Source organism: Crocodylus porosus, unplaced genomic scaffold, assembly GCF_001723895.1.
Source record: "Crocodylus porosus isolate Cpor-Errol unplaced genomic scaffold, CroPor_comp1, whole genome shotgun sequence".
Taxonomy (NCBI): Eukaryota; Metazoa; Chordata; order Crocodylia; family Crocodylidae; genus Crocodylus; species Crocodylus porosus.
In genome coordinates this window covers 3,811,872-3,824,144 of record NW_017728906.1, presented here as the reverse complement: position 1 = coordinate 3,824,144, position 12,273 = coordinate 3,811,872, and the positions used below count along the sequence as shown (strand labels likewise).

The following is a 12,273-nucleotide window of genomic DNA, read 5'->3' as shown; positions in this document are numbered from 1 at the left end:
CATACAAATAAAAGGCTTTCTGTACCTGGAGTTTTAGTTTCATTGGGGATAATACATCGCACAAAGTGAGGAGCTGTAGATCTCAGGTTAGTCATCAATTTATTTAAATTTTCCTACAACAAGTATAATAAAAACAAAAGTTAGCTAAATCAATAGAAAGCCAAGCATTGTAGCATGTGCATATGTGAATACTAACACTACAGAACACATATAATCTAATAAGTAGAAAATAAAACTGATTAGAAGTAGAATGTCATATTATCACTGTAGCGTATTCAGACTGAATGGTTTTGATATACCAATTTATGCAAAGGATGTCCTTACACTGCTAGAGGTGGGACAATGCAAGTTGAGCAGCTAGATGTCCTCGGCATCTTGGAAAATGTGCTTCTTTATCAACTGATAATCAAAAGCTTCAGGCTTTAGAAATTTGTCCCTTCTATCATCACACTTCTTTGCTATGTTTACATTGGCAAAAATATCACTTGGTTCTCTAGTGATGTCATCCCATTGTCAAAAGATAGCAGCAAGATTTGGTAACTCAGTGATATCTGCAGTATTGAGGGGTGGGGAAGAGATTGCAGGAAGAGGAGACTCAAGGCTTATATATATTTCAATTTCCTCTGTTGTCACCCAGGTGGCATTGCACTGCTGGTAAATTATAGGAGTTTTTTTGCCAATGAAAACATGACTTTCCATTAAGCCTCTACAAAAAGGGGATTTCAATTGTAATGGGACAACAGTTGCAGAAAATAAGTTTTAAGTTCCAATGCCCAGGAAAAGCACATTGTGTATTTTACTTTAGTGTTCCATAAACATTCCACATATTATTCCGATTATATATAGTATGTTAATCTAATAAGGAACAAGAAACAATATCAGGCAATGAGCTCCAAATTGCAAACAAACAATGCCTTTGAAATACCTCATAGAGTAAACAAACAAAAAAAACCCTACAAAAGACTGAATAATATGATCAAAACAATTGAAAAACACTTGATATCAAAAAAACAGAAAACGAGGAATTTGTTCATTAAATAATTCGTTATTTTTTTCACTTAACCCTGGTTAACACCCAAGCCAGAACAGAACTGAGACATTTGACTTCAGTTTCCTTTGATCTACAAAAGCACTTTAGGAACCTTCTTTTAATGCTGTGACTCTGCATAGCTGAAATGTCAAAAAATCAAGTAACAAGTGATATGTTTGTAAAGAATTGAAAATTACTTTGTGTAATGATGACACTGTTTGGAAGGAAGCACCTTTCTTGCGTTTCTTTTCACCACTCTGATCTAAAAAAAAATAAAGAAGTGAAATACATAAACAATTGAACCAGGTATTCAGGTGGGCCTTCTGGTTAGCCAAGTGGTATACTGAAACTTCCCAAACCAGTATTATTATAAAGTCAGTAATATTATTTATAGAGGTGTAACTACCAAGGTGTGTGCCCTTAGCGACTGTAGCAGCAGCTGGGCTGACTGTAGCAGCAGCAAGGGCCAGCTAGGCGGTAGTGACAGCAGCAGCTGCTGTTTCTGTGCCCCCTCTCAGTAGGCATCTGGGGCTAGTGCCCTGGTCATTCCATCCTCATTATGCGACTAGATGTTTAATGCGTTGGGAGTCACATGATAGGTACACTCTCCATCTTGGTTTTCATCCAAGATCTTAGCAAACATGCCACATTATGCTTCAGGGAGACTGAAGCCAGGCCAGCAGCATTTGTTTACGGATCATAGGACTCAGAAGAGGCCTTAATGGTCACATTTTTCTTTGATTTGAGGTCATACGGCTTTGAATCTTAAATGAAAATTCAGGGAATGCAGTGTCCACTTCATCCAAACCCGGACTGGAGTTGTACTGTGCTCCTCAGAATATATTTGCTACCTTTAAATACACAACAATTACTTTTGCCTATCTAAACTTGGAAGATTAGGTCACCCGTAGGAGGACTGGCATTTGGATGACCTGTCAAGAGCAGTCTGAATAAAAGGAAGTGAAGAACACATTGTATTTGATGTAAAAAATGTCCACCCATGTTCAAAATGACTGTGATGAGATTGGCTATTCCTTTTTCCTGGCCCTGGGTGAAGGACAAAGAAGCACTTCTGGGAATGATGCTCCATGTTACCAAGGCAAACACACACTCTGTTACTCGCAACACTTTGCCTGTGGCAGTCTTTTTCATGTTGTTATTCTGCTCCATCAGTAATTCACATTACAAAGCCTGCTGTCTACCTACTGGCTTCAGAAGTGGCTTTATGATTCATGACAACTACAACTGTATAAATGAGATTACTACTAAATAAGACGTAACTGATTGTGACTTCAAGACATAACAGCAATATCTCTGTAATGAGTCCAGTTCTTCTGACTCAACATGAGTTTTACAGAAACATATGGTGTGCTACCTCCTGGTGGGAATGATTCCGATCACTCCCATCATGTGGTGTGCCACCTCCCAAATAAAACAGCTGAGTAAGAACAAGGGAGCTAAGTACTCCCTTGGGCAAGTTAGAAGTCTTTGCAATAAAACCTGTTATTAGAAGGCTTCCTTCCACTACTTAAGCAGAGTTGGCAGGTTTAGAGAAACACTGGTCTGGTATTTTCCAGTTTGCCTAACCCTAGTCAAATAAAAAAACTCTGAATGGAAGAGCTTCAATTATCACAGAAAGTACGGCTTCCTAAATGCTAAGTTGCTTGTTTAGTTTAGATTCTAGACGCTGCTGGGAAATCTTGTACACACAATTTGGATGAGTTATTCCCTCTTAAAATATCATAGCAAGCAAATACCATGCTCACCCACACAACTAAGACATTCCTGTTTTAATTGGGGGTAAGTATCTGCTTACAGTGGTTTATTTTTAAAATCCACCACCAAGCATGTGTCCTGGAAATGAAAGAAAATCCAAGTCAGATCATTCTGCTTACCGCTGTCAGCACTGACATAGTTTTCAAAGAGGCATGACAGAAGTTTGTTGGAGGACTTTTGAAAAGTGCCCACTACTGTTTCATTAAGTGGGTCTTTGTTCTTCTCAAGCCAGCCAATGATGTTATAGGGCACCTACAGATAACCACATGGACAAAAAATATTTTAAAAAGAGATTATGTCAGACTGGCACTCTCTCTCTCTCTCTCCCTGTCTCAAATATACTTTCAATTCTTTCCAGTTTGGCTTCAAATGAATGTCACAAGATTTATATTTCCCAAGGCACTTCAAAAGAGATTCTTTGCTTGAGCCATACCTACCTTTCAGTCTTCTACCATTTTTCACCCAGCCCTCCATTTTTTGACTCCAGCCTCATGTTCCAAATCATTCCCATCAGGAGCCTCCAACACCCCCCCCCCCCCCACACACACACTGCAGACAGGATGTGCACAGACCGGAGGGAGTCCAGGGAAGGGAAATGACAAAGGCGAAGGGGCTGGGGCACATGACATCTGAGGAGAGGCTGAGGGAACTGGGCTTATTTAGTCTACAGAAGAGAAGACTGAGAGGGTTTAATACCAGCCTTCAACTACCTGAAAAAGGGTGGTGGGGGGGGGGTGTTGAAAGAGGATGGAGCTAGACTAGTCTCAATGGAGGCAGACAGAATAAGGAGCGACGGTCTCAAGTTGCAGCAAGGGAAGTTCAGGTTAGATATTAGGAATAATTCTCTCACTAGAACAGATTACCCAGAGGAGTGGGGGAAGTTTTTGAGACCTGAGTAGATAAGGCCTCAGCTGGGATGATCTAGTTGGGGATGTTCCTGCTTTGAGCAAGAGGTTGGACTTAGATGACCTCCTGAGGTCCCTTCCAAACCTCATTTTCTATGATTCTACCTCAGCCAAATAGCTTCCACTTTCACTGCCTCACTTTCCCCACTAATAAAAAGTGGACAACAATACCATTCTTTGAGCTCTACGGGTCACAAAAGAGAGGTATATAGGAAACTAGATTGAAGTCAATGAGAGACTGCTTGGTTTGGCTTTTGTTGTTGTTGCTGTTTTGAGACTTTTAAGATGCTTACAGGAGTTATAATGGCACCTCGAATCATACTGTAACTGTTTGCCCTGATTTACACAAAGGGCTTAAAGTTGCAGTGTCATGGAAAAGTAACACACAAATGGCTTCTGTTCATGAGAGCTCAATGCTCCCATGCGCTGACAGAGGCCAGATGGCAGCAGGCGCGGTTGCCCGCTTTGTAAGCCGGCTAGGGGTGCAAAGCCTAGGGTCTGCTGTCAGTGTAGGTGGGGCAGTATGGGGTTCCTGGACCCCCAGAGGTGCCAGCAGGCACCAGAGACCCTCTCCATAGGGTGGGGTCCTGGCTAGGGCCCCTTGCCCTGATCACTGGCTCAAATTGCCCCCACACCCACCTGCATGGACACAGGCAGCCAGCCAGCCGGTTGACCCAGTCTGCTCTCCTATCTGGCCAGCTGTCAGTAGGGGCGGAAGAGTGATGCGAGGGCGGGGGGAGTCTGGGAGTTTCTGTGTCCCCAGAGCTGGTGCTGGTGGGCACCAGAGACCCTCTCCCGAGGTGAGGGGACCCAGCCAGGGCCCCCTCACCCCAATCATTGACTTGGTTGCTCCCCAAACCCACCCACTCAGATGCAGGCAGCCAGGCTGGGTGCTGTGACTGTCAAGAAGTGGCGGACAGGCTGGGGGGTGGCATGTGTGCCCCAAGGCCATGTGGGCCTATCCTGGCAGTCCCTTGGACCTCAGCAGGGGTAGCCTGGTTAGGCCCATGTAGTATTGGGGCAGGCACCCCACCTGCTTGTTGCTGCTTGTCAATGGCCAGCTCAGTGTTGTCAAAAAGTGGCAGGCTGGCTGGGGGTGGGATTTGAGGCCCAAGGCTGTATAGGCTCAGTTTGGCAACCCCTCAGACTCTAGCAATAGTACCCAAGCTGAACCCTCATGGCTTTGGGGATCACATGCCACCCTACAGCCCACCTGCCACTGCTTGTCAGCTATAGCATCGCCAGGTGGGAGCAGGGGTGCAGCTGGTTAGCTATCAGGAGTTTGGGGGCTCGGCCAGGTCCCCCCAGCAGGAAATGTCTCTAGTGTCCCAGGGCAGGGAGGGGGAACACCCTCAAGGCCTCTCCCTCCCTCCCTGGCTGCACAGGGAAGAGAATCTCTGCCTCCTTCCTGTGGCAGACCAGGAATATGACAGGTAAACCTTGCAGAGAACTATATACAAGTTCTCCAAGGTGCTCTAATTTAGAGAGCCTTCATTTATTACCTGATTTAACAAGGGTTACTTTGTCATGTGACCGACCATTTAAAAGCACTCTGCAACCATGCCCCAGTGTTATGACATTGCTGTAGAACACTTTCAGGGGCCAGATAGCATGAAAGTCATTTGAGGCACATTACACCGCCAAATTTCTAACAGCGGCTGGAATTAATGCACAATACGCCACTGAGGTCATTAAAGCAGTGCAAAAGCATTTAGCCCGCTTTAAAGTGTTGTGCACACATGCCCCTCTTTTCATCTACACATGGCCTAAGTATTTATCTATACACAAGGGTGGACACTGCTCCAACACACTGTAATTACAGCACATTGGAACAGACTCGATTAATTGAGTCTGCTGGAGCATGGTAATTACTGTGCTCCAGCAGCCTCCCGTGTCTCATGTATCAGTGTCCATGCACTTCAAAATGATGGCAGGGGTGCTTTATCTAAAGCGTGTTGAACATTTTGAACATGCCACTGCATTTTGAAGTGCAGGGACACCAATACATGAGATACTGTGACACTTTAATTAGAACGGCTCTCAGACCTGCTCTAATTAAAGCATCTCCCCTGCCCACCTCCAGAGCACGTGTAAAAGTGCCGTATTTGAGCAAAAGGCATTTTCCCCTACCTTTTTTCTCCAATCTGAAAACTCAGTTCTAAATCTGAAACTGGACTACTTTGGGCTTGTGTATCACCAGCCTCCAGTGACAGATTTTGCAGGTAGGCCTTTGTTAAATATGCAGAAGGGAGAATTAATCAAGCTATTGCATTCTTGCAGCAGTGTTGTCTTTGCAATACTAATAAAAGCAAAAAAAAAGTAATAACATTTTGTTTTGTAGTCAGAATTTGCACAGGGGATTACCGTGTTAACTAAGAAGGTGGCATTTTTCTTTTAACAGTCACCTTTCTGAAGGTGAGTAACTTCAGTCAATTGTACAGGACAAACCAAATCTTACTAAGCCAACTTTAGTCCTTCTTCACTGGTCCATTATTTCTGTTTTTTAATGAATATGACTCCCTAGGTTTTCAGGGAGAGAGGCTTGCCAGAAGTTGGCTGGCATTTTTAATTCATTGTAATACTTAAGCACAAAGAAACTAGTACTGCCCTTACTTCTGACTGGCCCTTTCTTTTCCCTTTAAGTATAATTTTTTCCCTCCCACCATGCTTATGGAACACACCCATTTGGAGGAATTCTGGTCTAACATCTAGCTCGTGATGTTGGAAACTTACTGCACCAGCATAATGAAGAAGTTCAAAGTGAGCTTCATATTTCCTTTTCTTATCAGGTCTGGGTTTCTGGAAGTTGGGTGACTTGCCAAGATGGTTGTCATAGAGTTTGGCTTTGAAAGTCATATCAGTAGCCTTTGGGAACATGCACTCCTCTTCAAGGATAGACAGGATTCCTAATGGCTGTTGATCCAAACAGATTATAGTAGAACAACATTTAGAATACAGGTTTCTTGGTTATCTGATTATATTAGGCTACACAATATTTAGGCTTGACTTGATTGAATCCCATGCTTGCAGGATTGTTCATCCTATGGGCAGGTGACTCCTGTGTATTCTGTTAACATGGCAGCCAAATTTTCAACATCTTGGTGTGAAGCCTTTTCCTTTGAGTACTTATACAGGCCTCTGGTAGTATATCATAAAGACTTTCGGGTTTTGCTGTATTCACTTTCCAAGTTACTTAGGCTGACTCCTATTTCTTAGTTTATCAGGATAGGATCAAGCTCCCTGTGATGCCAGTGGAAGAAATCTACTGATGCCAATTGCCAAATGACTCTGTGTTCCATTGGAATCTAAGCATGATCTCAAGTATGCTCCAGCATGCCCATTGTTTTTTCTCTGAGCAAGAATAACTATGTTGTTTTGGGGAATACCCAGGATCATAAGTTGTTGACTAGATAGGCAATTAATCATTGAGCCCCCACCCCGCAACACAGCTGCTGAGGTTACTGAATCATTTTTCTATTTGGTCTGCAGGGTCAGTGCCGGATTTAGGCTTAAACTACAGCTTAGGACCTCACAATATGAGGGGCTCTAAATAAGAAAAAAAAAAGACAGTCTTGTTCTAATATGACAAAATATACATATATGTGACTCCGCAGTTATTATTCATATTGAGTTAATAGATTTATACAGAAATAACAATAATTCATCTTAAAATTTAATGGGAATCTATTTTCATGGATTTTGTGGATTATTTTTATTGTATGGGGCCTCTTAAACTGGACATAGTTTAGGGTCTCAGCATGTCATAATTCAGCACTGCTCCAAGGGAGCACCATGCCTTACTGCTTCTGTACATACCTTCTCAATTAGGTCAATGCAAGCCTGAAGGTCCAAGCCAAAATCAATGAACACCCATTCAATGCCTTCCTTTTTATACTCTTCTTGTTCCAAGACAAACATGTGATGATTGAAAAATTGTTGTAGCTTTTCATTTGTGTAATTGATGCAAAGTTGCTCAAAACTGTTATACTACGGGGAAGAAAAAACAGAAAACAAATTAACAATGAGCAGAGGTTGATGAAAGGAGATAGGCAAGAAATAAATGGTTTAGGGGTGGGCAATTATTTGGTACCAAGGTCCACTTAGGGAGTTTTGGCAAGCTGTTGTGGGCCAGGTCAGCAGCCCCTCCCCTCCACAGTAGCTCACTAAAACTCTTTAAGTGGCTGTGCTCTGCGCATTGGCCAAGTGATTGTGATGTGTGGCAGGCAGTCAGGGAGCAGCATCTGGGAGAATGATCGATGGCCAGGGCTGGGGAAGAGCCACAATCTACTCCCCACACACCCCTGTGATGAGCTGTATTGTGTCCACCATGGTCTAAAAACATATAGCAAGTAACTTCCTAAGAGCAGGCAGAAGGAGTGTGGAATGTTCTTTAGTGAGCCGACTGCTGTCTAACTTACAGTACAGAGGAAAACAAGAATTTCCAGATTTGATCATAGCACTGGAATTCAAACTGAATATTCTTTTTCTGGCAAGGGTTAATGCCAGATGCTTCAGGGGAAAGCAAAAGCAAAATGTCATGGCAATTAGCATACTTCTTGTACTGCTACATGCATTCAACATCTGCATTGCTGCCAAAATGCCACAAATACACTGTATCAGTCCTTTGTTTTCATCAGAAAGCAGCAAATAGCATGAAGGGTCAGAGCACTTATTTTACACAGGCAAAGGATTCAGAAACTAGGCCAATGAAATTAGGAGTTTTATAAGAACATCACAGAAGAAACAGAAGGAACTACTGTCATTCCCAGTCTAAATTAACACCAAAATGGACATCAAGGAATTTCCAGAAGTGCCAGGATTCAGGACAGTTATCTGGTCCCCAGTGGCCACATCTTAAATGTGTGCTTTACTGCAGGGTAGACTATTTAGCTGTGGAGTAAAGCATTACCATCTACACATGTGATGCTGTTAGGTCATAGTAAATTAATTAAGAATGCCATAAGGTAGCATGGTCCTTGAGTACCCTGAGGAGTAATTAACTGTGATTAAACACACATGTAGACACTGACCACAGGCGTAAATTAGACCCGGTGAGTCCAGCCAGTAGGGGGCCAGACTCCTGTCTGCTGCCTAGACTCACAGCTCCACACTTTCAGCACCCTCATGCTCCAGCCAACCCCTCTGCTGCCCAATGCCACCCCCCAGACTTGGGGCACAGCAGGGTAGCCCTAGCCCTGGCATAAACTACTCTGCCCTGGTTCAAATTGCTGCTGTCCTGGGCACACATGCAGATGCAGCTCCCGGGAGTAGTTTACTATGACTCAAACTGCTCTGGAGTTTATTGCTTTGAATTAATTACACATGTAGAAGAAATTCACATGAATTAACAAGGAATTAACTCAGTTTAGCTTCTCCCTCCCTTCCTTCAGTGAAAAGGTCTTACTTAGCACAGGTGTAGGCACACTACAGCCTGTGAGCTGAATCTGACCTGCTGAGGGAGGGTCTGCAGTGGGTCCCTCAATACCGCCCAGCCCAGGTGCAGGAGGCCCAGGCAGCCTGGGTTGTGGCACGTGCAGCCAGTCCTGCCACCCCCAGGTGCACAGCAGGGCTAGGGTGGCATGGTGGCTGGAATCCATTTCCTGGCAGCCCCAACAGCAGTGGCTCCTTCTGGCTGCTGCAGCTGCTGAATCCAGCCCTGCTTTCTAGGTGCCCCAGCCCATCCACCTTGCATGCCCTGCTGGGGGTGGGACCCACACAGGCAAGGTGCATGGTTGGGCAGCTGGGATGGGGCTGCAGGCAGACAGGGAATGCTGTTCAGGAACAGGATGAACCAGGGAGACCCCAGGATCTTGGGAGGGTGGCACTGTGGGAACCAGGGCCCGGGGCAGAGTCTCAGGCCACTGCCTGGACACCCCTGCAATGGGTGCAGGTTCCATGGGCAGGGGCATGTAGGGAGCAGATTGTGGCTCTGCCCCAGCTCTGGCCCCCACCCTGTCGCTGTCCCGACTTATCACATCAGTGCAGCTCCTGACTGGTCTCCATGGAGACCCTGAGGTCACTGGATAATGACAGCGCAGGGGCAGGGGCAGAGGCAAGGCCAGGTCTGGGGCCGGGGCAGAGCCCCAGTTCTGCAGGCAGGGGTGAATGGGGAGTGGATTGCAGCTCCACCCCAGCCCTGTGGTGTTACTGCCCTGTGATCCTGGGGTCTCTGTGGAGACCAGATGGGAGCTGTGCAGGCAAGGTGCTCAGCTGGGAGGGTAGGAAGCTCTGTCTGGGGCTGGGGCTGAGATCTTGGGGTGGTGACAGTGTGGGGCCAGGGCCAGGGAAGAGCTGCAATCCACTACCTGCATGCCTCCGCCTGAGGAACTGGTACTGTTGCACGGATGTGCAGGCAGTGAATGGTGGCTCTGACCTGGCCCTGGCCCCATGTTGTCTCCCTCCTCTCCCCCACCCCCCATGACCCTGCCCCATGATCCCAGCCTCACTCTCCCATCCTGCTCCCAAACATTGTTCCCCGCCTTCCCACAGCCCCATCCCACATAGGGAGTTTTGGTGAGCCCTGGGCAGGGAGGGGAGGAGCTGACTTGGTCCATGACAGTCAAGCAAAACTCCCTGCATGTCCTGTGGGCCCAAATAATCGCCCACCCCTGTTTTAGAAAGAATGTATGCCCGAGAAAGATGAAGCAGGAGAGCAGACCATTGGGCTGTACAGCAGGGCTCAGAGGGCAGAGCCCAAGCTGAGAAATCTTTCAGTGTATCTGCTAGATGTACTAGACTATATTTTATTTCCTTTTTATAAAGGCTTCCTTCCAGCTCTCAAGAATGTGATTTGGGGCAGAGGCCTTGTTGACTAACACACTTTCCTTACATGTACCATTTTACAAAAGACATTACAAAAACAGGAGCCATAACAAGAATTTTCACTCAAAGATGAGTAATCTGTGGCATTAGACATCAAAAAACGCGGCTTCTTCCAGTCAAGTGCTGATGAGATCCAGAAGTCCTTCAGAGCCTTATCTTGGCTCCTGGTGAGATCCAGAGCCCTTTCCAAAATATCACTTACATTCTCCATGCAAGCAACAGATTGCATGTCCACTCCTGCAAATTGCTGAGTACACTCCACACACACTCCACCCAGCATCTTGCTTTGCCTTTTAGCCACATTGCTCTTTCCAGTTGTCCTGTTAAGAAGAAACATAAAAACCGAGACACATTGCTCAGTAGCATTCACAGCCTTCCACAGAGTATCAATCAAAACTCACATCAAAGATTTCAAATCCAGCGATGTCCAAGACTCCAATGAAGAACTGTCTTGGCAGTTTAGTGTCCAAGGTCTTGTTAATGCGTAACACTAGCCACTTGAACATTCGATCATAAATTGCCTTGGATAAAGCTCCAACAGCATACACAACCTGAAAGATAGGTTTCACACACTTGGGTACCAGACAGTAATAGGGACGTAATTCATCAACAGCACACAAAGTTGTTCTTCTCAAGAGCATTTCATCTGTTGAGCCCATGCTTAGAACTCAAAGAAAGTTTCATAGTGATTCTAATGCTTTGTGGTGAACATCTAACAACTTCAGGAAAGCTTCCCCTATGAACTGTGCTGTACCTTTTTTCTCCTTACAGTGCTTGTAGTTATGAATTTTGCTAAATGTATATAAAAACATATATTGAAAGTTATAGTTATCTTGACTCCAATATATTTATTGGGCAAAATCTCAGCACCAAAAGGCTTCCTTGGGCGCAAATGGACAGTATTTTGAAGGCTTGTGAAATCTGACAATGTTCAACTGCAGCTAGAGTCTGGAGACAGAAACTATCTCATGAATGGCTGTACATTAGCGGGGTGTGAAGCAGGCCCTATTCAATTTGGATTGAGATTTGGCCCAAATCGGGGACAGAGATTTGATTTGCTGATTCGGATCACTGTCCCTGATTCAATTTGGCTGAATCTGAAGATTCGATGCTGATTTGGAGAATCAGCAATTTGGCCATAGACACAGTTTTAATGTTTTTCTAGATACCTCGAGGTACCAGGCGTGGCTCGTGAATGCTGTGATGCTGGGGCGGATGGAGTGTCCCATAGGAGTGAAGGGAGTTGGGGGGGTGAGTGCTTGGCGGCAAACCCAGAAGTGGACCAGATGTACTTCCAGTCCACTTCCATGTCCTCCAGGGAGCGCGTGGTGGGGGTGGGCCTTGCACCCCTCCCTGGCTCAGTGATTGGCCATGGGGGGGACACTCAGTACCTCCCCAGACCCAGGAGGCACCAGTTCCTGCGTGGTCTCCAGCAGACTCAGAAGTGGATCAGAAGTGCTTACGATCCACTTGTGGATCTGCTGCTGGGGAGCCCCCCGTACTTCTATGGGACACTCCATGCGCCCCACCATCACAGCATTCATGAGCCGCCTGCTACCTATAGGTGTGTAAAAAAAAATTTAAAGCTGTGTCTATGTCTGAATCATTGAATCTTTCCGAATCTCTCCGAATCAATTCAGAGGGATCTGATTTGATTTGGAGAGATTAAATCGTCCTCTGATTTGATTCATATTCGGAGATTTGGCCACCAATTCAGGCCAAATCTGGGACTGAAACTTT

The 12,273-nt window shown here is 45.3% G+C and overlaps 1 protein-coding gene across 3 annotated transcripts in view; it reads right to left on the bottom strand.

Moving 5' to 3' along the window:
* Positions 1-12,273, bottom strand: part of MYH15 (myosin heavy chain 15) — a 70,156-nt gene that overhangs the window by 32,905 nt on the left and 24,978 nt on the right. For all 3 annotated transcript variants that reach the window (XM_019528610.1, XM_019528612.1, XM_019528611.1), the window contains 6 exons: positions 10,935-11,084; positions 7,528-7,698; positions 6,445-6,624; positions 2,926-3,058; positions 1,228-1,292; positions 26-113 (listed from right to left, as the gene is read on the bottom strand). In XM_019528610.1, the coding sequence (XP_019384155.1) occupies positions 26-113; positions 1,228-1,292; positions 2,926-3,058; positions 6,445-6,624; positions 7,528-7,698; positions 10,935-11,084 (787 nt within the window). The remainder of the gene's footprint in view (positions 1-25; positions 114-1,227; positions 1,293-2,925; positions 3,059-6,444; positions 6,625-7,527; positions 7,699-10,934; positions 11,085-12,273) is intronic.